Here is a 25,889-nt window from a genome sequence, read left to right as displayed (position 1 = left end):
TTTTTCCGATGGGACGCCAAAGAGATCCACCCGGGCTTCCGCCCAGCCCGAGTCAGTTTTTGTTTCTGCCCTGATCTTCTCTTCCAATGGATCATTGGAATTGGAAGTTTGTAGTTCCGAGCCCGTTTCCAAGTACGTACCTTGCGAAGGAAGAAAGTGAAATGAGTGGATCAAATAGAACTCCCGATGTCCAGTGCCTTTCTGCCTCTCCTGGTGCCTGAGGTGGCCACAGCCAAGCCAGGCACGTCCAGTCTGACAAAACTCTGCTTGACTGGAATTTTCGTTGCCGCGAATGGCTGGATCTGGAGCCCCCCGGAGCCGGACCAACTGAAAATTCGAACCTGCCCGAGTTTGTAAGGACGGATCCATGTCCGCACCCCGTTGTCCCAAACGGATCACAAAGGAACTATCACCGATCTTCCATCACTTATGGAGAAGCAAGACTCAAGGGAGGAATGCTCCTTTAGTTGACATCGTCTTGGAAACGAACTGAACAGTTCATTATCCTGATTCAATATCAAACTAACGTAAGGTAAGGTAAGGTGTCTAATAACTTCAGTCAACGCCCTGCTTGATCAGCAAAACCAACAGTCACCGTAATATTATGCTCCGTTTATCTTGTATTAGCAAGACTGATCCTCGTACTCCTTGCATTTGCCGATGATTATGAACCACCTGACATCACTACGGATGTCTGTCGGCAAATCACATCACACATCGTCGGCGTTCTCACTGCCTCCGTACAAACCCTGAAACCCTGGTGTTCTCAACCCTACTGGGCTAGTATTGCGTCCAGCACGCCTTCTCCTTACTGTCACTGGTGCATCGTCAATTTCGACTCTCACTCGTCGTCCTCGAACTGGCGCCGTATAAACTCCATCAAACCTGCTTTGATGGCGAGCTTCTGGAAGTTGTCTTGGAGTTTGAGGTTGTTCTTCAACGGGTAGGCGATCGCTGTACACAGGAAAATGTCTTCGGGGTGTCGTAGGCTCCAACCCTTCGTCAGCCGGTGAGATTGAAAGCTCACCAGCATCTTCGGGGGGGTCTACAAGTTCTCCCGAGGTCTGCAAGAGGTCGTCGTTGACTTCTTCCGATTCATACGTTGATCCGTCCAGCTAAATGCCCATTAGCCTATGCGTACTTATCTTTCATTTCGCCACAATCAAGGCAATTCAAAGGGCTTTCATGGATACATATCCGATAATAATGATAGGGACAGGATATTCGATTGGGGAAGTGTCCCTCACAGTTGCTGCCAAAGGTTGCTCTATCGTATCGCGCTCATCCTCATCCGTCATGGAACCATCCCTGACATTATCGTGGGGTTGTGTGTGGACGGGCGCAGTATCCGCATCTTCATGATCATCTTCAAACTTGTTAGTATTTGCCTCAGTTCCGATCGTATCTCGTCATTGCTGGTCTGTTGACATACCCAAGCTTTGTCGCGGGCGGAAAGGAAGTCGATGCTGGTCTGGTTGTCGATGCAGGCGGTTGGTGCCGTGAACAACGTCCACGTAGGTGGTCTCCTCGGAACTGATGGTAACGTAGTCTAGCGGAGGAACTGATGATCCTAATTCCTCTTCACCGTCTGACTCATTTCTGCCATCTGAACCTGGCGTGTCTTGCCCAATGCTAGAGTCAGTGGTTGGTGTTACGATCCTGGTGTTGAGGGCATCTTCAAGCACGGTTCCTTGATCAAGCTGGGTGAGATCATCGCGTCTTTTATTGGCCTTCTGACGACTGAGTAGGTGCTTTCTGTAGCGGCTGCGACGCTCGGCGTCGCTAATATCGCGCGTGGCTATCTTGATCGTCGTAGGTTGAAGTCGGAGCATCCTGCAGAGTGAGGGCAATTTCACTCTAAGCTTTCACATGGAAGTGCCATATGCATGGTTGCAGACACATGAATAGATAACATCGTAATAGCTTGTGTATATATTTATTCCTAACTTCTTTTAGAACGCAGCTTCCCATAGACAGTATTGTTCAGTCTGGCTACTGGGAAAAACTCAGAACGAGAGCAGGAACCTTTTTGTTTGTTTGTTTGTTTGTTTGTTTGTATATTTTTCGTCTGGGTGGCTGTAACGAAGCCAGATCTCCTACTGGAGCAAAAGACGTGCTGAGCTAGCTAGGTACAGGGAAACCCCGCTTCCTTCACCATCCAGCATACCAATGGCACAAAAGGTGCTGTATTTCTCAAGCCCGTCACCCGTCAGCGGGTTCGGGGGCAATCTACTGTCGAGCTTTTTCCACCGACCAGAATTCTCTCACGCATCACTACATCTGCTGACGCAGTCCACAATCTCCAGTAACCAAGTTGTAGCTCGTAGTCGACTGTCGTGGCGGCAGGGAAAAACCTTGGGAAGGAATCAGAGGCCGGCGGTGCGGCTTGCCTTCAAAGGGGAAAAACCCATCGCAATCGGCGTCGTTGATCGGGAGGATGTCGCTACCGATGCCACGGGCACCGTCCTCCGATATCTAAGGCGTTCTGGTTCTGAGGTGCCGCCATTAGATCCGACAAAGGTGTTGTCAGAGAAGGTGAACTCTCCAAAATTCCTTCTCTGAAAACTGCTGTTAGGGAGCCGATGGCGTCCCCGCAGTATTGTGTGGCCGAGTAGCCCGTAGAAAATCCCGCTCCTAACAGTGCACTAACAGTGCGTGCCAAGAAAGAATTTTTACAGGGGAGAGTTGACGAGAGCAGGAACTTCCCTAGAACTTCTGAGCTCTAGGGTAAGGCATACATAACAGGTATCATGTTTATTCATCATGCAATGAGGTGGTTTATTGATGTGTGCTCATGCGGTAAGGTTCAATGGTGTTCTCTGGTTCTTATCATTGGTTATGGCTTCATGTATTCTCATTCCCTAGATGCCTTCTTTTTTTGGTGCTTTCATGATTCGATGAGAAGCTGACGACACCACAGTTACGACAGTACACAATGTTGCACAGCCCCAGCAAGAGATACTGTGATACGGTGGATAACTTCCTTGATAGTATGTGGTCAGTAACAGTTCCCATTATCTAGCAGTATAGACAGTTCGACATGGCGTCTCTATTACGCGGCTGTCCATCACGAGATACTCGATTTCCAGATATATCTTGGAATTTAGGTGGTTTCTGGCTGATACGAGGTGCTGCGCCGCGCTGGAAGAACCAAGTGATGGCAATGATATCGATATGCATGCAAAAAAGACCCCCATGTTTCGTACGATATGATATCCGCATTTGCAGTGAATCTTGTAATTCAGCAATGACGTTGTCATGATTGTGCATCTAATGAACACGTGGAATCAATAGTGCTTCTCAGCTCGAGAGGAGATACCTAATAATCACCGTACGGAAATGGTAAACACAACATGAATGCGTTTATTGTTACATAAATTGTGATAGTAAATGTCCTGTGCAGTATTATCGCACCGCCGCTTCACGACCTCAAAAGTCTTGATTACCTTAACTAAAAGGTCTTGAAACAGGCTGAGTCCTAAGAGCACGGACAGAATGGCATCCGCACGTACCTACTACATCAATTCTATTTTTGGGCATTACGATTGTTGAACAGCACCAAGCCCTAGATCCTGGATATCGTCGTCTCCATGTCTGGGTTAGATGAAATGCCTTCATTAGCAATTTGCAGGCTTGTTCATCATGTTGAATAGGTAGGTATTTTTAGCGCCATGATAGACAGGGACAAGTGCGGCTTCTGCACCCAAACCACCTCTTCAGGTATTTAAACTGAACCAGGCCCGTGATATATTTAAGTCGTTATCCTTGGCATAAAAGTATCTAAGCCAGCATTTTGCCCAGATTACGGACCAACCATTTTGCAACAGTGGCCAGGAGATCTCGCAGACTGTGCTCGTGGATCAATATTCGAGGTTGCCAGCTGCACCTCACACTCTATAGTACATTCGTTAGTACATTGGAGATTGGCTCAGGACAGATATTGGTGGCTGGTGCTCCTCTCACCAAAATATCAGACAGGACGAGGTAAAGCACCTTGCAAAAAAAACACTGGGGGCTCGCAGTCTCTCCTTTTACCTGTGCATCATCCCAGCAAAGAAAACCCCTACCTAAGGTGTTATACCCAGGTTTAAAGACAAGGTTGGCGGCGGCCTAAGGCGTCTTTCGCTTCTCTGGGCTCTCGTAATCTAGACTGGGGCCTCGTACCTCTGTTTTGCTAGGTGCTGTTGGCTGACGGACGGGTCTATACTTTATCAGTTTCGTTACAGCACTACCACTGCAACCACCGCCAGCGCAACCTAACGCAACGCAACGCAACGCAACAATCCGGGATTTAATTTATTATTGCTAACCTCACAAACTGACCTCGCTCGCATTTTCCCATCTACCTTACCCGTCGATTCCTCTTCTGGACAGCTCTGCTCAACATCCATCGGTGATGCTCCACGGTCCAAGCCGCCGCCAGTGGCCGACCGTCCCTTGCTCACGACTCGCGTTTCTCCTCCCAGTGCGAGTCGAGCTTGAGCCTGTCCACTTCCCCTGAGCATCTGCCCCAGGCTCCTCCATCGCCCACCATGAATGGGGACCTGAGCCTTTCTCAGGCTTTGGGCGGACTGCGCATCGCCAATCCTGACGATGCTGCTGAGGCTATTAACTCATCTTCGACTTCTCCTCCCGGGCCCGACTCGACTGCTCAGAATACCTCCATCTCCGCTTCAACTTCAACATCCGCCCTCCCCTCTACGCCTCAACCGACAACCACATCCACCACGCCCTCATCCTATGATGCAATCCGCCTCGACCCTATAGATGCCGGTGTCGAAACCTCACTTAACGATCCTCGTCTTACTCCATCCGCTCAACCTTCTGACCCTACTTCCGATCCAGGCCCCTCCGCAAATCATCCACAGCCATCTCCTCAAACCGAGCCGTCGAGGTCCTCCGTTTACGGCATGTCCAATGTGTCAGAACCTGGCTCGAACCCCTCGTATCCCGTGAGAGAGTCCAGCCGACGAGACCCTCATCGCTTCAACAACTCAAGCCGACCAGTATCAGGTTTAATGTCTGGTGGCAGCCCATTGCCACCTCGAAGGAGCTCAAGAGGTATGGGGGTTGGCTATGCACCTGGTCCTGGCGGGCCACAGCAGAACCAGCCTTACGCAGGTGACGCGCCGGTCCCAACCAGCAGAGAGGACTGGCAGGAGCGTGGAGCGGCCGTTGGGGTCCGCAGAGAGGTTGATGCAAATGGACGTACCGTTGTCCGCCAGGTCAAAAAGGGCGTCCGCGACTTTTCCTTCGGGCGAGTTCTTGGCGAGGGCTCCTATAGTACAGTCTACATGGCGACAGATCGCCAAACTCTCAAAGAATACGCCGTGAAGGTACTCGAAAAGAGACATATCATCAAGGAGAAGAAGATCAAATATGTCAACATCGAGAAGAACACACTAAACCGACTTACTGAACACCCTGGAATTGTCCGGTTATACTATACATTTCAAGACGAGACATCGCTCTACTACGTCCTCGATTTGTGCAATGGCGGAGAGCTCTTGGGTGTCTTGAAGAAGACAGGCACCTTCGATGTTGAATGCACCAGGTTCTATGGTGCACAAATTCTCGACGCCATTGACTACATGCATTCTCGGGGTGTCATCCACCGAGATCTGAAGCCCGAAAACGTCTTGTTGGATGACCAGATGCACGTCAAAATTACGGACTTTGGAACTGCTAAACTGCTCAAAGATCCACGCGAAGACCCTTCAGCCGCATCAGCCAGCGGTGCACCAGATCCTGGAAAGGACGATGACAGTCGTGCAGCATCATTTGTCGGTACCGCTGAATATGTGAGCCCTGAGCTTCTCACACACAAGAACGCCTGTAAGGCTAGCGACTTGTGGGCTTTCGGCTGCATTGTATACCAGCTTTTGGCTGGCCGACCTCCTTTCAAGGGAGGCAGTGAGTATCTCACATTTCAGAAGATTGTAAATCTCGAATACGAATTCCCCCCTGGCTTTCCACCAGCAGCCAGAGACCTCGTGGAGCGCTGCTTGGTACTCGAACCAGCCAGACGACTCACTGTCGAGCACATTAAAAACCACGAATTCTTCGATGGACATCCATTCGGAAAAGGACTCTGGAGGACCAAGGCACCCCGTCTTCGCCCATATATACCACCCCCCCAGGAACCTCAAGTTATTCAGCTCAACGGCTTTTCCACCTCGTCTAACGCCAGGCCTCCACAGCAGTCCCAGGCCACTCCCTCCAATGGGAATAATCGACCATCGAGGATAATAACAGAACTTCCTCCCCCGACACAGCTTGACATTGAATGGTCACCCGTTTTGACTAAGAATAACGAGCGCATTCTCAAGTTGGGCGATCTCATGGTGGTCTCGACGCCTTTACCTTCAAGCCCCCACGGAAAGGAACCAGGAGAAGGACATAAGAAGTTGTCTCGTTTCTTTATCGGCAGCACTACTAAGAAGCGTCAGCGCCTGGTAATGATTACATCTAGCGGCCGAATTGTCCTTGCTCCGGCTGGTGGAGAGGAGAAAAGAGCGAAGCAGGAGTTGTCTCTGCTCGGCTCAGATTGCACCTGGAAGACCCAAGTGGACGCAAAGGGCCAAACGGTGTGGTGTGTCAATACAGTAAGTGAATCTCGATTGGGTTTGTGTCTTTTAGTCAGCACACTGACATCTACCTGCAGGGCGGCCACCACTACACATTTGAAGAGGCCAAGTCCTCATCCACACCCCAAGAAGGTGGCTCTGCTGCCGCTGACTGGGTTGAATGTCTCGAGAGGGCAAGGGACATGGCACTATCTCAGAACATGACCACCTCTTATGGTGGTGATAGTGGATTTGCCGACATGTCGTCTCAAGTTTCAAGCCCATCAAGTACTTTGGGAGGGTCCAGGAAACTATTCAGATGGTTTCGGACTCAGTGACCGACAAGGACGAAACCAGCTGAGTAAGAATCAGGGGAATAATGAAGATCCCGCGCCAAAACGCAACCGCTTCAGTAAGAGACAATCGAGGAACGGGCTAGGATCTGCATTCTAAGGGTCCTGAACGAAGAAATGGTGCGAACAAACTCGGATCTCGACGAGTTTCAGATTCTTACAGTCGACGACATTTGTCATTTTTGCCTCTCATCGATCACATTCAGTACGTTCATGGCATCGAGAGCGCGGCGTCTTAATTGCGGAGTTTTATTCATCTGAGCGGACTGGCAATGCATTATTTTGGGGTGCATTTTGTTTTCAGCGTTGTGGAAGAAGGATGGGCAGAGCCGCCAAATGGTGATTATTTGATGGGCTCCCAAACCCAAGGTTTCTCGATTTGAAGAAGCTCAATCCGGACCACCAGATAGGTTTACGCCATTGTCGGAAAACTGTTTACTAGTATTCTATATGTTCTCGTGTTGAGTTTTGGGGAAAACAGCCCCAAAGTGCTGGAGGCTGAGGTCAAGTCTGCAGGTGCTGTATCTTCAAGTATGCTCGGGATAGGAGAAGTGGTGGTGTGTTTGGTGTGAGCAAGGACGGGTTCAGAGCTGTGGCACTGGATCAACTCCAGCCGATTTTGACAGTCATGAATGCCACCCTGTATTTCTTGAGATCCTATTCAAAGGGCAAGGCTAGTCAGCAATGTAGGGGCTATAGATAGGAACTATAGTAGGGCGATGAGAGTTGGGCACTCGTTCTGAGGCTTTACTGATATATGAAGAACCAATCCATCAAGACAGGGATGGCATTCGGTTTTCGATCAAGCCCAGATCGCCCTTTCTAGAGCTGTGGAACTGGATCATGTCCAGTGCTATTCAGAGACATCAGCATTTCTTAGATATAAATCATATTCAATTACCTAGGTACATACAAAAAGGATGAATGACTTCCATTCAATGGAATCGTTGAAGGTGAACACGGTCACGTGACTGGATGAGTAATAGAGTTAGCTAAGGTACTGGCCGTTACCGTTTTCTCGCGACGCAGCAATGCGATGCGACGCGACACGATCAACCTGTAATCCCACCAGCCGACGCCTACCGTACCCCAACACAAGACTTTGTTTTTCTCGGTAAAATGCAGCCTCAATATCGCGCTTATGCGCAGCAGGTTCCGCAGCGCTCGCCTCATGCGACAAACCAGCGACGTGGTGGAATTGGTACGTTTAAAACCCATCCCCCATCATTTGCGCAACCCGACCTCGTTCATCAATCATCTACTAAAATGGACGCTTTCTCAGGACCCATGATGTCCTCAGGGCCTCACCCTTCAGTTCCCCTCACCCAGGCACAGATTGCTCAGCAACAACAGGTTCAGGCTCACGCCAGTGAGCTAGCTAAGCGACGTAGTCGAAAGCCTACAGATAAGAACATTCCCGATGGAGTTGAGGACAGCATTATTGATCCAGACGGTGTTCAACGGTACAAAGAACTGCGAGATGTCGAGCGTCGACTTGATGCTACTATCACACGAAAGCGTCTGGACATTGTCGACTACACCAGCCGTGGATCCAAGGTGTGTTCGACAACAATGCATTTATTGGGAGGAACCGACTAACCCATGATTCAGAGATACAAAACATTGCGAGTTTGGATCAGCAACACGGTCGAGGATCAAATCTGGCAGAGCAATGGACTGAACTCTGACTCGTTTGACTTTACCCCTAGCATGGAGGCGTCGTACCGAGTCAAGATTGAAGGTCGTCTACTCGACGATGAAGACGAGGAGACCGAGCAGCCCAAGAAACAGGAGTCAACCACAGAAGAAGGAAAGGAGTCAGACGAGTCAGCACAGAAGTCCAAAGCACAAGAGAAACCCCGATTCTCGCACTTCTTCAAGTCTTTGACAGTCGATTTCGACCGATCTCGATTCCGAACAGGCGCCGAACAGACAGTGGAATGGAAGAAGCCAGATGCCCCGGCCCGAAACCAACCCGCTGCCAACCTTCCAGCAGCCGCTGATTTCGATGAACTTACCTTCAAGAGAAATGGAGACGAAAACCAAAACATCACCATCAACCTGTTCCGCCAGGAGACACCCGAGAGATACCAACTGACCCCTGAGCTTGCCGATGTGGTCGATATGAAAGATGCTACCCATCAAGAGGCGGTCATGGCTCTCTGGGAGTACATCAAGTTACTTGGACTACAGGAAGATGAGGAGAAGCGCAATTTCCGGTGCAATGAGCCTCTCAAGAAGGTTGGTCTATGTATATACCTATGTTGATATTGACATGGCTCTGACGATTCCCACAGGTTATAAGGCAAGGCGACATCGGACACATCCCTTTGCTCAACGAGTATGTTCAGCAACACCTGCGACCTCTCGAGCCAATTCGCTTGCCATACACTATCCGAGTTGACCAGGAGTTTCACAAGGAGCCCCAGCCTACGATCTATGACATCCAGGTTCCTGTGGACGATCCTCTACGTGATACACTCTTGCCTATGCTCAACAACCCTCAGTACATTGCAATGCTCAAGGACGTGACAGGGCTTGACGACCAGCTCGCCAAGGTGGTTCAGGCGATCGCCGTGTCGAAGGCCAAGCATTCCTTCTTCCAGTCTCTTGGCAAGGATCCTACCAACTTCATCAAGAACTGGCTGAGTTCTCAGAAGAGAGACCTCGAGGTCATTATGGGAGAAGCACCCAGAGGAGGTGGAGAGCATGCATCGGGTGACGAGTGGCGCCGTGGTGGAAAAGATAGCGTCTGGACTACCCAAAATGCGCGAGAGAGCGTCAACGTCTTGCTCTCAAAGCAGCAACGATGAGCATCCACCTGAAAACTGTCAACACGCCAGGACGGCACTTATTGACAAACCAATTGGAGTTATAGAGTTTGTGTCATGTTTAATTGGCCACATACGGGGAACGAGGGGGCGTTGGGAGCGTCTTTTTGTATAATAATATCATGAACCAAGATCGGCGAAACGACATGCATAGCCTGGTTGCAATCAATGCTACCGCCAGGGGCATTCAACACAAGTACTGTAGGGATAAAATAAGACAAAACTGCATATCATGCTATGCCATCGTGATGAATAGAGAACTGTGCTCCTTGGCCTCATGAATCGCTGTCGGGTGGAAGAAAAGCAGTGGAAACGCCGCATGAGTGCAAAATGGTATAGTGAGAACATATTTGTCCAGAGTAAGTAGGCAATGCGGCATGCATACGTTTACCGCTGAGGAGCAACGGGAACTGAGGGCATGCCGCGGATTTGCTTGATCAAAAATTCTCTCTCATCGATGAACTGTTCGTCATCTGTCCGATCCTCAAGGAAGTGGGAGAGGAAAGTGAGAAGCTTATCGCGATTCATGAGGAGAATCTTTTGGACGGCAATTGATTTGTGCGGGTTTGCAACAAAGACCTTGAATACGTGGAAGCCCTCGTACTGAACCATTTTCCTATCATCGCGTAGCAAGTTCATGCATATCTTGAGATGCTCCCCGCGATCAACATAGGCAGTCATGACGTTATAGTTGGAGCGATCAAGCAAGATCTCACCGAGAAGCTTTATGGACTGACGCTTGGTCACGTAACTGTTGGATTGCACCAAGATGTTGTTGTACTTGTCGAAGAAGAGTTCAAAGTTTGCGTTCAAGTATCTTGGTACAAGATCCTTGTGGCGTGTCAGGAGTTCCTACAGTAAGATCAGCAACAGGAAGTAATTCGGGTACCGTAACCCAATCTCACTCGAAAAGTGGTGAAAGCATCTGCTGCTACCTCGAAGGAGCTCTTATCAACCCAATCGAAGAATCTCCAGAACACGCCTCTCCCACTTTGGGGTCGGTCACGGTCAATGGCATTTAGACCCTTGGAACTCGAACCTGGCTCATCTCCGTCGTCGTATAGAATGATTGCGGCGGCGGCCTCGTTCTTGAGTAGCTCTCGTAGAACTGAACCTGCCGGCGTAGCGCTCTCCTTGTGATCATATCCTCGACATAGCTCAACTAGGACCTGGGGTCGATTGCAGACAACGTATGATAGTGCGAGAGGATCGCTTTTGGGGGCGGCGGTGGCGGGGCGGAAGCGGAAGACGTAGGAGAATATGACTTGGGTATCTTTACGCGACTCGAATGGAAGACGGAAGAGGTTGACGGCGAGGAGATGGAGGAGATCTTCGTCGATGAGACCAGTCACAAGCTGTAAGATCTGTTCTGGAGAGGTATCGGCCTCTTGCAAGATGTCTTAGCCATACAGTCAGGGGTTCGTGGAGCAAGGCGAAGCAGCATACCGGGAGTTCCCTGCAGGATAGTCTTCATCTGGCTCAAGACTCGGGCAAGCTCTTCGGCCTTTTAGAGTCAGTGTTTGGCCTTGAGTCGAGGTGAGGTGATATGATTGCTACCTTGGAAGGGCCCTGTGGCCCCTCGAGCTTCAAGACATGCTCGCGGGCCTGCTTGGGGAGATCGGCAACTGTGCGTGTGCGGGCTCTTCCAAACAGGAACGACATGGTTCGAGGTTATAATGCGATTGTTGAAGAAGAATACAAAGTTATCACAGCGACACAAGAACCTATCACGGTCCAGAGTGTTGTTTGTGTAAAGTGAGTTGCTGGTAATGGTATGGTATGCAACTGACGGTCTTGCGACGTCAGGTTTGTTATCGATAGTGTTTTGGTTTCAGAACCGAATAGCGGCGAGTAGCTCTCCCTTGAGAAATACAGGGGCTATTCACCTCAATTATGATGAATCGAAGCGGAAGGACGAGATACAGAAGCTGGCGACATATATGCTAAAGTCATACCAGAGTGGGTTGATGTTGGCAAAACCAAGCAATAATATAAACAAACACTTCATCAAGCTCGATCCTATTTGCTTTGCTTTGCTTTGTCTGGCGGGCAGCAACCACGCATGCACCAACGGGCCCTGGTCGTTTTAGTGCTGGAGCGCTGCAAACTTGGCCACAATCGCTAATCTCAATCCATAATGAGACCTATTATTAGTGCCATTGCTGAAGGGAGAAATTGGATGCAATGCATCAAATCTTACTGATGCTTTGTAAATTGGTCTAGAAGCTACCAAGATTCATAGGCCTTGGTACCATTTGAGGCCATACATCCATTATCTGCCGGTGTCGGTCTTATGTCATCTCTTGATGGGTTAGTGTTATGCTGATTTGCCAGAAAAGACATCTTTGCTTGAGGAAAATTTTTAAAAATAAGATAGTTAGAGTATTCCAGGTAATTTATATATAAATTCATTCTAATTCGAACTATTAAAATTTATTGTTTATGCTTATAAGCAACCATGGACAGAAAGTGCTGTGATTATGATAGGTAACCCTTGAACCCCTCCTTGGAACTAAGGTAGACGCGGGGCACAAATTTGACCCCACCTCCGGTTCCGTCGCTCTTGCTTGACTCACCCACCATAGCGAGCGGGTGAGCGAGCTGCCTTTTTTCTTAAACTTGCCCCTCCATCAACGGTTTGTCGCAGATAGTGACACTTTCAAGGCATCGCCGGTGAGTCAAACATTTCTTTCTTGCCTATTCCCCTAGCTACTTAAACACGACTACGCCTCTTCTATGATCCCTCATACCATCTCGTTCAAAACTTGTCCACTAACACCTCCTCTTACAGGCGAACCATCACAATCATGTCGATCGACTTCCCGAAAGAAGAGGAGGCCATCATCCAAAGATGGCGGGAAATCGATGCCTTCCTGCGACAGGTTGAACTGTCCGAAGGACGCCCTCGATATACCTTCTATGATGGTCCTCCTTTTGCAACCGGTCTGCCTCACTACGGCCATCTTTTGGCCTCCACCATCAAGGATGTTATCCCTCGTTACTGGTCCATGAAGGGCTACCACGTCGAGCGACGCTTTGGCTGGGATACACACGGTCTGCCCATTGAGCATGAGATTGACAAGAAGCTGGGAATTTCTGGTAAGGCTGCCGTCATGGAACTCGGTATCGCCAAGTACAACGAGGAGTGTCGATCCATTGTCATGCGATATGCCGGCGAATGGCGACACACCATTGAGCGTTTGGGACGTTGGATTGATTTCGACAACGATTACAAGGTAAAGAAACATACACTCTATATCCCTAGCCAGATAGCTAACCGCGCTCCTTCAGACAATGGACCCCAAGTTCATGGAGTCTGAATGGTGGGTTTTCAAGCAACTGTTCGACAAGGACCAAGTCTACCAAGGACACCGAGTTATGCCCTACTCTACTGTTCTCACCACCGCCCTGAGCAATTTCGAGGCCAACCAGAACTACCAAGATGTCACTGATCCTGCAGTTGTCGTCACATTTCCCCTTGTCGACGATCCTGAAGTTAACCTGCTCGCCTGGACCACCACCCCTTGGACACTGCCATCGCATCTTGGTCTCGCAGCTCACCCTGACTTCGAGTATGTTAAGATTCTGGATGAGAAGACAGGAAAGACTTTTATCCTTCTCGAGAAGCTCCTTGGTACCTTATACAAGGATCCCAAGAAGGCTAAATTCAAGAAGCTCGGAACAGTTCTCGGCAAGGATATGCTAGGATGGAAATACACCCCTCCTTTCGACTACTTTTACGAGGAGTTCAAGGACATTGCCTTCAAGGTGTTGAACGCAACTTACGTTACAGACGACAGTGGTGTGGGTATCGTCCACCAGGCACCGGCGTTTGGTGAGGACGATTACAATATTGCTGCAGCCGCAGGTATCATTACCGAGAAGCGACCACCTCCTGACCCCGTCAACGACACCGGTCACTTCACTGACCGAGTCTCCGATTTCAAGGGCCTGCATGTGAAGGAGGCTGATAAGCACATCATCAAGCACCTCAAGAACGCCGGTCGCATCGCCAACGAGTCTCAGCTTAAGCACTCGTACCCCATGTGCCCTCGCTCGGATACTCCCCTTATCTACAGGGCCGTTCCCTCTTGGTTCATCCGCATTCCCAACATCGTCCCCGACATGCTCAAGAACATCGAGGGTTCCCACTGGGTTCCATCATTTGTCAAGGAGAAGCGATTCGCCAGCTGGATTGCCAACGCTCGTGATTGGAACGTGAGCCGAAACCGATACTGGGGTACTCCCATCCCTCTTTGGGTCAGCGATGATCTGGAGGAGAGAGTGTGCATTGGAAGCGTTCAAGAGCTACGTGAACTGAGTGGATATGAGGGTGATCTGTCTGATCTTCACCGCGACAAGGTTGATCATATCACTATTCCCAGCAAGATGGGCAAAGGTCAACTGAAGCGTATCGAGGAAGTGTTTGACTGCTGGTTCGAGTCTGGAAGCATGCCTTATGCCAGCCAACACTACCCCTTCGAGAATGTTGATAAGTTCAACCAGTCGTTCCCCGGAGATTTCATCGCTGAGGGTCTGGATCAAACCCGTGGATGGTTCTACACACTGACAGTGCTGGGAACTCACCTGTTTGGCAAGTCGCCGTTCCAGAACTGTGTTGTCAACGGTATTGTGCTTGCAGAGGATGGCAAGAAGATGTCGAAACGTCTCAAAAACTATCCTGACCCTTCTATCGTCATGTCCAAGTACGGTTCTGATGCTCTTCGACTCTACCTTATCAACTCTCCTGTTGTGCGAGCCGAGCCCCTCCGCTTCAAGGAGTCTGGCGTCAAGGAGGTCGTTCAGAAGGTCCTTTTACCGTTGTGGAACAGCTACAAGTTCTTCGAGGGTCAAGTTGCTCTGCTTAAGAAGGCAGAGGGCGTGGACTTCGTTTGGGATCCGAAGTTGGAGTCAAGCAACACCAATGTCATGGACCGCTGGGTTCTGGCAGTTTGCCAAAGCCTTCTTCAGTTCGTGAACAAGGAGATGGCCTCATACCGTTTGTACACTGTCGTACCCAGGCTCCTTGGTCTCATTGACAGCACAACGAACTGGTATATTCGATTCAATCGAAAGCGACTCAAGGGAGAGAACGGTCTCGACGATACCCTCCATGCCCTGAACACCCTCTTCGAAGTGTTGTTCACTTTGTGCCGTGGACTGGCACCTTTCACCCCTTTCCTTACTGACAACATCTACCTCAAGCTTCTACCTCACATTCCCAAGGAGCTCCAAAGCGAAGATCCCCGAAGCGTGCACTTCCTGCCATTCCCCGATGTCCGCGAAGAGTTGTTCGATGAGGAGGTGGAGCGACGTGTTGGTCGCATGCAGCGTGTCATTGAGCTCGCTCGTGTATCGCGTGAACGCCGTACCATTGGCCTCAAGCAGCCTCTCAAGACACTGGTGGTAATTCACTCCGATCCTCAATATCTTGAGGATGTCAAGTCCCTTGAGAAGTATATCAGCGAGGAGTTGAATGTGCGAGACCTCGTGCTCTCGAGCGACGAAGCCAAGTACAACGTCCAATACAGCGTCACTGCCGACTGGCCTGTTCTTGGAAAGAAGCTCAAGAAGGATATGGCCCGCGTAAAGAAGGGGCTGCCTCTCCTTACCAGCGAGCAGGTCCAGGGATACGTCCGCGACAAGGAAATCTTTGTTGACGGTATTCGTCTGGAAGAGGGCGATCTCGTTGTGCGCAGAGGTATCAAGGAGGATGAGTCTTCCAAGAACTTGGAGATCAACACCGATAGCGATGTGCTCACCATCCTGGACACTGAGATTCACCCTGAGCTGGCAGCTGAGGGTCTAGGACGTGAGATCATCAACCGTGTACAGAGACTTCGAAAGAAGGCAGGTCTCGTGCCAACGGACGATATTAAGATGGAGTACCGTGTCATTACAGACCCTGAAGATATTGGCTTGTCTGGTGCCTTCAAGTCCCAGAATCCAGTGTTTGAGAAGGTCTTGCGCCGACCACTAGAAGAGACTGGAGCGGAACCACAGACTGAGGGTCTTATTGCAGAGGAGGAGCAAGAGGTCCAACAGGCAACATTTTTGTTGAGATTACTCAAGCTGTAAAACTTCGGGAAACAAAATTCAAGTTTATGTAGGAGATAAATTATTAAAAAAAAAAAAAAAAAAAGTTCGATTAAAAGTGTGTTGTTTGTGGCTACATGAGTGCATCATGTTTTCTTGGATGCAGCCTTGAGTGACAGTGTCAGACTTGTCGCCGTTAAGAGGCGAATAGATAGGGGGACATACTAAATAACAATCTTTGAGCCTCATAAACTCTTTGGCACACTTATCCTTGTGGACAGCGTTATAGTCGGCAACGATACACTTGCCATATGCCGTAGCCTACCAGATTTTAGTGATTTGATGCAGGTATGACAAGAGAATTCAGACCTCGACGGAGCATTGTGAGACTGCTTTAGCAAACTTTTGAATGGGACGAGTTCTTTGCTGGTTCATGGTGACTTTGTGAGAGAAGGAGATGAGTGAAGACAATGAATGGCCAGTTGCTGAAGTTGTTATGAGACTGAAAATAGTATTGCTCATACAGTGTCGATGGATCATTGAATAACACAGTACGGCTATCAAGCCCCATGAGGCGTGTCCGCACCAGCCACCCACTTTACACGTCCGAGCTGTTGGCCGTTGGCATCGCGACCGCGCAAATTCGCGTGCGTTTTCTGTCAGGTTGGACCTCAGATTGCGCTTTGTTTGGATACGACCCCCTCGTCGAATACGATAGTGCAATTCTTGAAGCGCCGCTAGCATCGTCTTTGTCGATCTCTATTCTTACATTTTTATAATCCGATTTACTGAAGCGCAATACTCGAAGTCAACTGAAGTTTGCCTGTTCGCAAATTTGTGGTAGCTCGCCGCAAATAACTAAATAAATAAACAGCAGAACAGAACTGCTCGCGCTTCATTGCACACCGACTTCTTGACTATGGGTCAATGACGGATGTGGGCAGCTCGCCAATAATTATCTGTCCATGTCCTCCGACATCTCTCGCCAGGGCTCAAATGCGACTTCACCAGCAGCATCGATGTCTCCGGCTGCGCAGAGAGCGGCCTCACCGTCTGATGATGGCCGCTCGAGCAATGCCAGTCGGGCACCCTCTAGCCAGGATCCATACTACTCCAACGAAGGTCCGTATCATTTTTGCGATGCTGTGTCGACCTGATATTGACCGACCGGCCTAGACATCGCTGCGCTGCACGCCGTAGTCGTCGCTGCCCAGGAATTGCTCGACTCAGCGCCTGAACCGAAACCTCTCCCTGCTGCTGCGCTCTTCAAGGCATACGACGTCGTACTCCCGACCTATGGAATTGACCCCGATTCAGATCACCACTTGTCGACTTTTGTCTTCCGCGTAGGCGGTGAGCGAGGCGATGGCAACTTGCTCGACAAGTTCCAAGCTATCCTCAGTCGAATGGGAATCGTTTTAGAGTTTGGAGATAATACTACTGCGTCGCCGCGGACTTCAGCCTCTACATCTCCCGCAGTATCTTCATCGAGTCGCCAGAGCCATGCCATCTCGCGCCAGCAAACAACTCCACAAAAAGGCCTACAAAACGGCCATGCCCCGACTGGACCGCGAGTCCCACAATCACCAGCTTCAGCTTCACCGTCACCATCACCATCAGTCTCTCCGCCAGGATCGCAACCTCACCCCCAGGATGAATTGGAATTTTCCGAGACCGACGAGGAGGAGGAGGAGGAGGGCGCATATGAGGAAATGCGAAAGGCGGTTGTCTCTTCAGCCATGAATCGCTGGCGCTCTCTGGTTGCGAGTCGTCGAGCACAACCTGCACAACGGATCCCTTCTTTTCCGAGCATTCCCGAAGAAGCTTCAGCCGATGTGAGGAACTTTGAAGCTCAACCTTTTGAAGATCGACCACCAGTGACCGGGCATCAAACAGTGACGTCTTCACAAGTCAATGGACTCGAGCCACACACTCAAACTTCGCTCAAAGACCCAACAGATATGCACACAAGGCCGGTTTCCGCTCAGTCATTTATGCATCGACCCCTTTCCGTTCTAAGTAGTGCTATACGATCTACGACTTCTTTAATCCAAGGGAGTGCGCCACAAGAGGAGCACTTTGACGAGCCATCGCGCCACGGTGATGATGAATTACCCCACAGCCCAGTTGAGGAGCCTCCACAGCAACTTCAAGAGCCCGAAGAGCCTGAAGAACTCGACGAACCTGAAGCAGAACCCTCTCAACATACACAGATCCAAAATCCACCAGAAGTCCATTCTCCAACCACAAGGGCTCGATCTAACACTGTAACTAACAACGAAGGCACAATTGTTCATCATCCTGTGACCCAAGAGCGCACTAGAAATACAATATCCCAACAAGAACAACCCGCTGAAGAAGGCCCTTTGACACCCGAGCAGCAGATTGATTCGGAAAGAGAACAAAGCCGGCTCCTCAAACAGGCCGCCAGAGCTCGTGAGATCTACCTCGCAAGCAAGGTCTTCAACCATTGGGCTGACCGCACCGCACGTCGTCTTGAACGAGACGCCGTTGCAAGACGGCATATGATACGATTTCGCTATTTCCGATCATGGAGCCAAGCCCCTGCACTCCGTGAGCCTACCACCGACCACATGAGGGCAGCCGTGGTTGTGAAGAAGTGGCAACGTATTGTCGCCCAAGAGAAAAGTCTACAGGCCACTGCGATAGAAGCTGCTCGGGCTTACGAGCAGAGAAGAGTCCAGCGAGTCCTTGATATATGGTCTTGTCACCGACTCAAACACCTCGGCCGTCAAATGACAGCTTCGCGTAGTAGGACACGAGCCATGTCAAAGTGGCTGTCACAGGCTTCTCATGACAAGGCTCTCAGTCAAGCCATACAGACCCAAACGACTTTGCGACTCCAAGTGGATGCCATTCACAAATGGCAGGGCATGTCAGAAAATGAAAGCCAATTATATAACACTGCCAGAAGAATTGGAGATATTCAGCACTCCTTCACATATCTTCGAGAATGGTGGGATCAAGCTGAGATCAGTCGAAGGGCGGTCGGGTACCGCCAGCGATTGATGATTGAGAAGGCAATCCTTGCTTTCGATGAGTGGAACTTGAGGGCAAGAGCCCAGGCATTCCAGTGGAGGCGCGAGTATCTTCAAGTGACGCGAGTGTTCGACCGATGGTTCCAATGCACCGAACAGGATGTGGACATGGGCCGAAGAGCAGAAGAGTTTTATGAGGAGCAAGCAAAGTCCAATGTTGTAAGGACTTTCAGGCAATTTAAGCGTGATTCGTCACACATGGCACGTTTGGGAGATCGAGCTCAACTCTATCTCGGAGCTACTAGATTGTTGCAAGTCTTTGATCGAGCGATCAAGAGTCGTAGGGACCAAGACAAGCAGCAGGTCAAGAGGTATCTGATGGCTAGGTATACCCAAGTCTCTTCTGCTCGAAAGAAACGCAATTTCTTTGCTGCTGTCGATCGATGGAGGGCATTGGCGACGGAGGATCGGGCACGGGGCGACTTGATACAAGAGTTGCGAGCCCATAAAGATACCCAAAAGGTTATCCTAATTACTGATACATGGAAACGCCAAGCGGACATTGACCAAAGACGCATGCAAGAAGCTAAACTGCAACATGCAGAGGGATGGTTAGAAGCTTGGAAAGTGTACACCGTCGACCTTGAGCAGCGGGATACAGATGCCTGGCAGCTTTGGGCAGCCGACAAGCAACGGCAGTCCCTCAAGTCCTGGTCAATTGCATCGTTACAACAAAGTGGACAGGGTCACACAGCAATTGAAGTTCAAAGGAAGCACGAACGCGAAAGGCGTAACCGCGTACTGCAATATTGGCGTCAACGGGACGATAGAATTCGATCCATGGCTCCTGGAACTCGCCCACAGCCACAATCTGTGCCGGCTGCATGGCCACGCGGAAGTTGGCGAGCGTTGTCTGGGAGGCGGTCACTGGCCAGTCGCAATGATAGGGGCTTTGATTACTCCAGTACACCGCTTGAGACACCAACTAGATGGACTGGGCAGCCATTCTCCATGTCGACTATGATGCCACCAGGATCCATGGCTCCGCTCCGAGAGGCGGACGAGAATGATGAGGCGTTTTCGCTAGCTGGCGATGAAGATGATGAGCTACCAGCCTCGCCATCTTTGAGACCTGCTTCGCGAGGACCTGGCCAGTTCTCAGGTCTGCCATCAACGACACCGATGGCACCAGTCCCATCGCATTTAGAGCGAGATACCCAGGGTCGTGACCCCGAGTTTGACCAGGACCTGGCAAGCACAGCAGGGCCTGGCCGGCCTGAACCCTCACGGCGGCCAGTAGTTGCGGGATCATTTGGGATCAGGCCTCCAAATGGGCGTACGATCGGACCTTTGTCTTCCTCGCCGGAGCCAAACTCTCCAGTCATCAACAGCAAATCCGTGGGCGCGAGACCATCTGCCACACGATTTGGACTTCCGCGACAGACCACTACTAAGTTTACGCCAGCGACAAGATCTGTGCGTATTCAATCACCGAGAACACTATCGGCTACACCACAATCTCGGCCACCAGGATTGCCAAGAGGGGATCATCTGCGTGGCCGTGTGAGTACAAACCAATAACCCTGTCCATCAGGATGGCTATTAGTATATACATCAGGGAGGAGCATGTGTGAAGCTGGCTTTGACGGTTTGCAAGAGTTGGGTTGGCTGTGGATGATCTGGATGTGTTTCTCTGACGTTGGATGACTTGTTTGATAAAAGGATACCCCTTTCTGTTAGTGTTATTGTTATATGTGAATGCATAGCGACGATACGTCGATGGCGTTGGATAGGCAATAGTTTATGAAATTTGCTGATCTTGAAAAATTTGTTACTTGGCATGAGTTTGCTTGAGCAGAGGTGAATATCATGTCCACGCGGATAGAGTGGGTGTCTTCTCGTTATTAGCAGTGTAGATAAGCAATGTGCCATGTTGTGAACCTCGAGCCATGATGCCCGAAACCATTACATGGATGTTAATATACTCGAAAGTTCTATTTATGTAATTTGGACGTGGGAAAGCATCATCAACACTCTTCCAATGGCCAAATTATATTTAGCTTCTGTAAGTGAAGATGTTTAGGGTGGCATTTATCGTCATGGGTTCTTGTGCATGAGCCGGGGTGTGGGGGTCGCTTTTGGGGGGGTCACGTCACCTCTAATCACGCTGGGGTCTACTCCGTTTATTGCATTGATTGACTCTGGTGACTTAGCTCACCAAAGCTTCAGCTGTCACACCTCAAGCTCCTCTCCTTTGCGCCTAAATATAGGGTAGCGCCATCACAATTCCTTAGAGATGCGCGCAAATTGTTCTCCTTAATAGCATGAAGGCCGTCTTGCCGGGCAACCCGCGCTCGAGGCTCCAAGGGCTTGCCTCGGGTTACTGGGACTCGCGACACATTAATGTAAGTACCAAGCTCTACTCCTGAGCTCTGAACTCAGCTGATGAGCTGATGCTGCATAGATATACATCACAGGCAGCGCCTTTGCGATCTTGGAAGGATCCCACGGGATTCTACAGACAGTTTACGATGAAGGCGAACAACCGCTAGAAGCTATCGCATTCGACGAAGCGACAGGCAAGATCGCTACTTGCACATTGACCCAAGTCCGTCTGTACAAGCCATTCGGGTCGCGCGAAGACACTTTGAAGGTTCCAATTCCCGATTTCATGATAGATGCTTAAGAAACTCAGCTCACGACTCTATTAGTGGGCTCTCGAATCGACCTTGGACATTCCTTATCCGAACTCCGAAGACGTGTCGTGTACATTATCCTGGGGCAGCTCCGAGGAGCTGTTGTTGGGTACACAATACCTGTCCCTTTTCGATACCAAGACCGAACCGAGGTGTCTCTGGCAAAAGAAGCTGCCGAGCATCGCCAAATATGCCTTATTGTCATACGATTCGAGATACATTGCCACGTCCAGCCATCATGACCACTTGATCAAGGTCTGGAGGAGACTCAACTTTGGTGCTGACGAAGTCCGATTCGATCTCACATACCTCCGACATCCAAATATTATAACATCTGTGAGATGGCGCAGACCATTCCATGTTGAGCAGGCCTCCGACAATGTTCTATACACCACATGTCTCGATAAATGCATACGAGTTTGGACACCTACCGACACACCCGACGGGAAGCATTGGCAGCTATGGGGACAGGTGGATCTTTGTGCGCCATCGCAAGAGAACCCAGAGGGCTTGGACATGCGCTTCGCTCTGGTTCTTGACGGGCGAGACTTCACAGCCTCTGTAGAACAAGCTGTTCAGGCGCGAATGTCTGACGACTCAACCACCGACGACCCCGTTGCCCTTGATCACCTAGTAGCAGTCGCGACTAAGAATCCAGAAATATGTATAGCTCTTGATGGGAAGGGCATCATGTCGGCATGGGCGCTCGAGAATGTTGGCAGTAGTACCGCGAATTCACCAACCTTATTCAAGGTGGCTCAAGTCAAGGATGTCCATTTTGAGCTTCTCGATAACTTTCTTCCGGTTCAAGACACGCCTCATACGGAGATTCAAACGTATTGCGATAAGGAGAGTGGCAAGGTTCACTTTATGTTACATGCATTCGATGGAAGAATAGGCGTATTTACTGGAAGCGTTGCCGATCTCTTTGATCCCATGACCAATGATCGACGCCTCGCCCTTCAAACAATCTGGTCTGGACATTCGACTTCAATTACCAAGATTGTCCGAAATTTCAGCGGGCGAGCGGTGGTCTCTCGAACCAGAGACGGTGAAAGTATCGTGTGGAAACATATTTTGAGTCCACGCGACAAGTCAGGCCTGACCTTGACACGAGGGAGCGTTATCCCCGAGAAGGGTCACATACATCGCATCTGTGTGCTGAGAAAGGGGCGGTTTGTGGTTTTCCTTCGCCATGACACATTCTCGCTCTGGGATTGCAGGACAAGTCGAGCTACTGCCCTTTCTCAGTGTGACTACGAGGTGTCAGGGAAACCGTTGTGCCTCATCATTCTGCCTCGGTCAGATGTCAAGAACTATACCGTTGCTCATATTGCGACGATAACATCAGAAGGACACGGTATCGTATGGGAGGTTCAACTGCCTCGCTACTTTGATGACCCAAAGACAACAGCCGGAGCCAATGTTGAGGAACTGTGTCGCTTTGAAATCAAGGACATAAAGAATCTGGCCTATGTGTTGCCAGTTGATCCTGCCGGTTCGCAGCCCATTGTCTCGGGCTTTCTCGATATATTCGCTCGAGATGTTGCCATTTCTTATACACACACGGGCCGTGTGGACTTTTGGACTGCACGAGTTGACCCTGAACAGCGAAGCGTTGGATGGCTATCGACGTGTACCACGGAGACGGGAGTTTCTGAGCCAGCACTGGTCAGTGGCAGTACATTGAAGAAAGCTGCCCTCGTGAATTCGTCGAGATCGCAATTAACAATTTGGGACATTGGCGGTGCTCGTCTCGAATATGAGAATAACTTTCAAGAACACCAGGTGATTCAAGATCTTGACTGGACATCAACACCCGATGGCCAGTCTATTCTCGCCGTTGGTTTCCCTTACCGAATCATCCTCCTCTCTCAGATGCGATTTGATTATCTCAACAAGGGCCCAGCATGGGCACAAATTCGTGAGATCAGCATTCGAGAACTCACACCTCACCCAATCGGAGACTCAACTTGGTTGGGCGACGGCCACTTGATTATTGGTGCCGGCAACCAGATGTTTGTGCAGGACAGGCACGTTGGAATCTCCGAGTCTATGAAGACGGATCTGCGTCTTCCTCTGCGAAAAGATGGCAAACTAGACTTATTCCAGGTTGTTCAAAGATTCAACGGCCCCTTACCAGTCTTCCATCCCCAGTTTCTCATGCAATGCATCCTTTCAGGGAAGGCGACCCTTGTTAGACGCATTTTGGTGGCTTTGCATAAGACCTTGAAATACCACATTAACGGCGAAACGCTGGATGACTACCTAGGAATGGACTTGAGCGAATTCTATATGCCCGAGGTAAGTGACAATTCGACCATGCCGAGGACACCAGGCCGTGCTAATCCAATTGTTTAGCAAAGTCATACTTTAGCTGTTGACAAGTCTTCTGGGGCCTATCTGAATGGAAACAACACGGATGAGACCGATGACGAGGACATATTCACGGAGCAGACCGCGGTCTCGATCAACGAGAAGCTCGTCAAGATCGATATCATCCAACTCTCAGGACACGAACAGATTCAACTCGCTGATATTATTGAATGCGTTGCCCTTGTTGAGCGACATCGGCGATCGATGGACGAGAATGGTGCTCGATTCATGCTGCTGTTCCGTCAACATGCCCTCCGCAAAGGACGCACCAACGAGATGCACCTCTCATGGCGTGAAATCAACTGGGCTTTCCACTCCAACAGCCAAGATATTCTGGTTGACTTTGTATCGCGGCAGAACCATGGTAGTATGCTTTGGGAACATGCTCGTGAAAGTGGCCTGTTCATGTGGCTCACTGATCCTACTGCATTGGTAAAGACCGTTCGGATTTGACGAACTTGTTCCGGTAGCTAACATCCTCCAGAAAGCTCAATTCGAGCTGATCGCCAGAAACGAGTACACAAAGAACGAGGTCAAAAACCCGGTTGACTGCAGCCTTTACTACCTCGCACTCCGGAAGAAGACGGTCCTCCAAGGTCTATGGAGAATGGCAAACTGGAACAAGGAGCAGGCAGCCACTCAACGCCTGTTGGCAAACAATTTTGAAGACCCTAAATGGAGATCGGCAGCACTCAAGAATGCCTATGCCTTGCTTAGTAGGCGGCGATTCGGTAAGATATCCTTGGGGTACCAGCTTTCTGGTACAAATGCTGATTGTAAACAGAGTATGCTGCGGCATTCTTCCTTCTTGCGGACCACCTTCACGACGCTGTTCAGGTTTGTCTGAATCAGCTGAAAGACATGCAATTAGCCATCACAATATCGCGCGTCTATGAAGGCGATGACGGTCCTGTCTTGCGCCGTCTTCTTCAAGATACAGTGCTCCCACTAGCAGCGCAGGAGGGTAACCGCTGGCTGGCTGCATGGGCCTTCTGGATGCTCGGCCGTAAAGATGTGGCCGTACGAGCACTTATTGTACGTTGTGATCTGTGAAGTTTTGTATACGAGCTGAATCGCTGACATGTTGATAGACACCGGTGTATACTCTTTTGGAAACACCTTGTTCACCTGACATCAAGTCTCGATTGTTTTTGACTGATGACCCTGCCTTGGTTGTCCTTTACTCGCATTTACGTCACCAGACTCTGCAAACTTTGAGAGGAGCATCTAAGATTACTCCGAAAGTTGAGTGGGAGTTTGTGCTGCACAGCGCCAAGCTATATGACAGAATGGGATGCGATCTTTTGGGATTGGATATAGGTGAGTGCGAGACTACAAGTACCAAGCACATGTTCACTGACTGTGAAATAGTACGTAATTGGGAGTTCCAACAGTCACCTGGAGCAACTGGCCTTGGTGGAGAGGTCAACCCTCTGAAGCTGCTTCGCCGGAGAAGCTCTTTGGTGGTTGCCGACTTGCCTTCACCAACTCTTAAATTTGACTCTCACCGGGAGAACAAGAAGACGGTCAAACCACCACCCACGACATTTGAAGAACCAGATGCTGGCTCTCTGCTCGACAGTTTCGGCTTCTGATAGGGTTGTTGAGTTGTGGTATTGAAGAGGCGGCGATGTGTGTGTATTACTCAATAGTGAGCCTCATGTAAGTACGCTGAAGCTCATGATGTATGGCTTTTTCATGGCAAGGCAGTGGAGCTAAGGCTAGGAAGAATTGATTCGTAGAGCTATGCTGCAAACACGATAGCAAGTATAGTTAATATTTTAGTGGTAATAAAAGTATCTCTACTTGGAAGGCACCTATTTATTAAGTACCCGTTGGCTCGACCTGACGGTGGCCAACTTAGCTTGCTAAGTTGGGCACAAAACCTTGAGACATGCACAAAAGGGTGAGACAATCTTGATAACTAGTAAAATATCCAACCAGATTGTTAGTGTAATTTATGGTATATTATTCCCGGTTATTTCCATGCTCAATCTCCGGATAACATTGAAGGAGGTAGATTGCACCAATG

General features: G+C 49.8%; 8 protein-coding genes across 11 annotated transcripts; 5 read left to right on the top strand and 3 right to left on the bottom strand.

Moving 5' to 3' along the window:
• Positions 1–444: 444 nt before the first annotated feature.
• On the bottom strand, positions 445–1,943 carry FOXG_12648 (uncharacterized protein). The gene is made up of 3 exons (XM_018392475.1): positions 1,433–1,943; positions 1,248–1,366; positions 445–1,115 (listed from the first exon to the last, which is right to left on the bottom strand). The coding sequence occupies exons 1-3, from the start codon at positions 1,830–1,832 to the stop codon at positions 711–713; spliced, it is 924 nt and encodes a 307-aa protein (XP_018250990.1). The 5' UTR covers positions 1,833–1,943; the 3' UTR covers positions 445–710.
• A 1,795-nt stretch (positions 1,944–3,738) lies between these two features.
• Positions 3,739–7,871, top strand: FOXG_12647 (AGC/PDK1 protein kinase). The gene is made up of 2 exons (XM_018392474.1): positions 3,739–6,605; positions 6,665–7,871. Exons 1-2 carry the CDS (start codon positions 4,533–4,535, stop codon positions 6,902–6,904), a joined length of 2,313 nt encoding a protein of 770 aa, XP_018250989.1. The 5' UTR covers positions 3,739–4,532; the 3' UTR covers positions 6,905–7,871.
• A 79-nt stretch (positions 7,872–7,950) lies between these two features.
• On the top strand, positions 7,951–10,974 carry FOXG_12646 (26S proteasome regulatory subunit N6). 2 transcript variants are annotated; one of them, XM_018392473.1, is made up of 4 exons: positions 7,951–8,120; positions 8,202–8,476; positions 8,531–9,160; positions 9,217–10,974. In XM_018392473.1, exons 1-4 carry the CDS (start codon positions 8,039–8,041, stop codon positions 9,730–9,732), a joined length of 1,503 nt encoding a protein of 500 aa, XP_018250988.1. In that variant the 5' UTR covers positions 7,951–8,038; the 3' UTR covers positions 9,733–10,974. The 2 variants fall into 2 exon arrangements, with proteins under 2 accessions (XP_018250988.1, XP_018250987.1); XM_018392472.1 differs by having other exon boundaries at positions 7,965–8,476.
• FOXG_12645 (calcium binding protein 39) lies at positions 9,119–11,783 on the bottom strand. 2 transcript variants are annotated; one of them, XM_018392470.1, is made up of 4 exons: positions 11,308–11,783; positions 11,197–11,254; positions 10,656–11,137; positions 9,119–10,602 (listed from the first exon to the last, which is right to left on the bottom strand). In XM_018392470.1, exons 1-4 carry the CDS (start codon positions 11,410–11,412, stop codon positions 10,138–10,140), a joined length of 1,110 nt encoding a protein of 369 aa, XP_018250985.1. In that variant the 5' UTR covers positions 11,413–11,783; the 3' UTR covers positions 9,119–10,137. The 2 variants fall into 2 exon arrangements, with proteins under 2 accessions (XP_018250985.1, XP_018250986.1); XM_018392471.1 differs by having other exon boundaries at positions 11,197–11,783.
• Positions 11,784–12,323: 540 nt separating this feature from the next.
• On the top strand, positions 12,324–15,928 carry FOXG_12644 (isoleucyl-tRNA synthetase, cytoplasmic). The gene is made up of 3 exons (XM_018392469.1): positions 12,324–12,423; positions 12,542–12,986; positions 13,042–15,928. Exons 2-3 carry the CDS (start codon positions 12,558–12,560, stop codon positions 15,826–15,828), a joined length of 3,216 nt encoding a protein of 1,071 aa, XP_018250984.1. The 5' UTR covers positions 12,324–12,423; positions 12,542–12,557; the 3' UTR covers positions 15,829–15,928.
• On the bottom strand, positions 15,887–16,279 carry FOXG_12643 (uncharacterized protein). Its single transcript, XM_018392468.1, has 3 exons — positions 16,156–16,279; positions 16,012–16,107; positions 15,887–15,953 (listed from the first exon to the last, which is right to left on the bottom strand). Exons 1-3 carry the CDS (start codon positions 16,219–16,221, stop codon positions 15,933–15,935), a joined length of 183 nt encoding a protein of 60 aa, XP_018250983.1. The 5' UTR covers positions 16,222–16,279; the 3' UTR covers positions 15,887–15,932.
• A 144-nt stretch (positions 16,280–16,423) lies between these two features.
• FOXG_12642 (uncharacterized protein) lies at positions 16,424–20,774 on the top strand. The gene is made up of 2 exons (XM_018392467.1): positions 16,424–16,908; positions 16,963–20,774. Exons 1-2 carry the CDS (start codon positions 16,752–16,754, stop codon positions 20,364–20,366), a joined length of 3,561 nt encoding a protein of 1,186 aa, XP_018250982.1. The 5' UTR covers positions 16,424–16,751; the 3' UTR covers positions 20,367–20,774.
• Positions 20,775–20,984: 210 nt separating this feature from the next.
• FOXG_12640 (uncharacterized protein) lies at positions 20,985–25,699 on the top strand. Of its 2 annotated transcripts, XM_018392465.1 has the most exons (8): positions 20,985–21,190; positions 21,250–21,438; positions 21,497–23,785; positions 23,843–24,289; positions 24,342–24,588; positions 24,642–24,892; positions 24,949–25,177; positions 25,229–25,699. In XM_018392465.1, the coding sequence occupies exons 1-8, from the start codon at positions 21,110–21,112 to the stop codon at positions 25,450–25,452; spliced, it is 3,957 nt and encodes a 1,318-aa protein (XP_018250980.1). In that variant the 5' UTR covers positions 20,985–21,109; the 3' UTR covers positions 25,453–25,699. The 2 variants fall into 2 exon arrangements, with proteins under 2 accessions (XP_018250980.1, XP_018250981.1); XM_018392466.1 differs by having other exon boundaries at positions 21,250–23,785.
• The last annotated feature ends 190 nt before the right edge of the window (positions 25,700–25,889 follow it).

This window comes from Fusarium oxysporum, chromosome 9 (assembly GCF_000149955.1).
Source record: "Fusarium oxysporum f. sp. lycopersici 4287 chromosome 9, whole genome shotgun sequence".
Lineage (NCBI taxonomy): Eukaryota > Fungi > Ascomycota > Sordariomycetes > Hypocreales > Nectriaceae > Fusarium > Fusarium oxysporum.
The sequence above is the reverse complement of the archived record's forward strand: the minus strand, read 5'-3'. Positions and strand labels throughout refer to the sequence as shown.

What these genes read in the sequence shown, in the direction of transcription:
- FOXG_12648 (XM_018392475.1), bottom strand. Translation starts at nt 1,832, where the DNA reads ATGCTCCGACTTCAACCTACGACGATCAAGATAGCCACGCGCGATATT. An exon ending in CCGCCCGCGACAAAGCTTGG is followed by an intron (nt 1,367 to 1,432) that starts GTATGTCAACAG and finishes ACAAGTTTGAAG; the next exon opens with ATGATCATGAAGATGCGGAT. An exon ending in AGCAACCTTTGGCAGCAACT is followed by an intron (nt 1,116 to 1,247) that starts GTGAGGGACACT and finishes ATGGGCATTTAG; the next exon opens with CTGGACGGATCAACGTATGA.
- FOXG_12647 (XM_018392474.1), top strand. Translation starts at nt 4,533, where the DNA reads ATGAATGGGGACCTGAGCCTTTCTCAGGCTTTGGGCGGACTGCGCATC. An exon ending in CGGTGTGGTGTGTCAATACA is followed by an intron (nt 6,606 to 6,664) that starts GTAAGTGAATCT and finishes ATCTACCTGCAG; the next exon opens with GGCGGCCACCACTACACATT.
- FOXG_12646 (XM_018392472.1), top strand. Translation starts at nt 8,039, where the DNA reads ATGCAGCCTCAATATCGCGCTTATGCGCAGCAGGTTCCGCAGCGCTCG. An exon ending in ACACCAGCCGTGGATCCAAG is followed by an intron (nt 8,477 to 8,530) that starts GTGTGTTCGACA and finishes CCCATGATTCAG; the next exon opens with AGATACAAAACATTGCGAGT. An exon ending in GCAATGAGCCTCTCAAGAAG is followed by an intron (nt 9,161 to 9,216) that starts GTTGGTCTATGT and finishes CGATTCCCACAG; the next exon opens with GTTATAAGGCAAGGCGACAT.
- FOXG_12645 (XM_018392470.1), bottom strand. Translation starts at nt 11,412, where the DNA reads ATGTCGTTCCTGTTTGGAAGAGCCCGCACACGCACAGTTGCCGATCTC. An exon ending in GGCCACAGGGCCCTTCCAAG is followed by an intron (nt 11,255 to 11,307) that starts GTAGCAATCATA and finishes TGACTCTAAAAG; the next exon opens with GCCGAAGAGCTTGCCCGAGT. An exon ending in ATGCTTTCACCACTTTTCGA is followed by an intron (nt 10,603 to 10,655) that starts GTGAGATTGGGT and finishes ATCTTACTGTAG; the next exon opens with GAACTCCTGACACGCCACAA.
- FOXG_12644 (XM_018392469.1), top strand. Translation starts at nt 12,558, where the DNA reads ATGTCGATCGACTTCCCGAAAGAAGAGGAGGCCATCATCCAAAGATGG. An exon ending in ATTTCGACAACGATTACAAG is followed by an intron (nt 12,987 to 13,041) that starts GTAAAGAAACAT and finishes GCGCTCCTTCAG; the next exon opens with ACAATGGACCCCAAGTTCAT.
- FOXG_12643 (XM_018392468.1), bottom strand. Translation starts at nt 16,221, where the DNA reads ATGAACCAGCAAAGAACTCGTCCCATTCAAAAGTTTGCTAAAGCAGTC. An exon ending in TCTCACAATGCTCCGTCGAG is followed by an intron (nt 16,108 to 16,155) that starts GTCTGAATTCTC and finishes AAAATCTGGTAG; the next exon opens with GCTACGGCATATGGCAAGTG. An exon ending in GGCTCAAAGATTGTTATTTA is followed by an intron (nt 15,954 to 16,011) that starts GTATGTCCCCCT and finishes CTGTCACTCAAG; the next exon opens with GCTGCATCCAAGAAAACATG.
- FOXG_12642 (XM_018392467.1), top strand. Translation starts at nt 16,752, where the DNA reads ATGTCCTCCGACATCTCTCGCCAGGGCTCAAATGCGACTTCACCAGCA. An exon ending in TCCATACTACTCCAACGAAG is followed by an intron (nt 16,909 to 16,962) that starts GTCCGTATCATT and finishes CGACCGGCCTAG; the next exon opens with ACATCGCTGCGCTGCACGCC.
- FOXG_12640 (XM_018392465.1), top strand. Translation starts at nt 21,110, where the DNA reads ATGAAGGCCGTCTTGCCGGGCAACCCGCGCTCGAGGCTCCAAGGGCTT. An exon ending in TCACTGATCCTACTGCATTG is followed by an intron (nt 24,290 to 24,341) that starts GTAAAGACCGTT and finishes AACATCCTCCAG; the next exon opens with AAAGCTCAATTCGAGCTGAT. An exon ending in TCTTTTGGGATTGGATATAG is followed by an intron (nt 25,178 to 25,228) that starts GTGAGTGCGAGA and finishes ACTGTGAAATAG; the next exon opens with TACGTAATTGGGAGTTCCAA.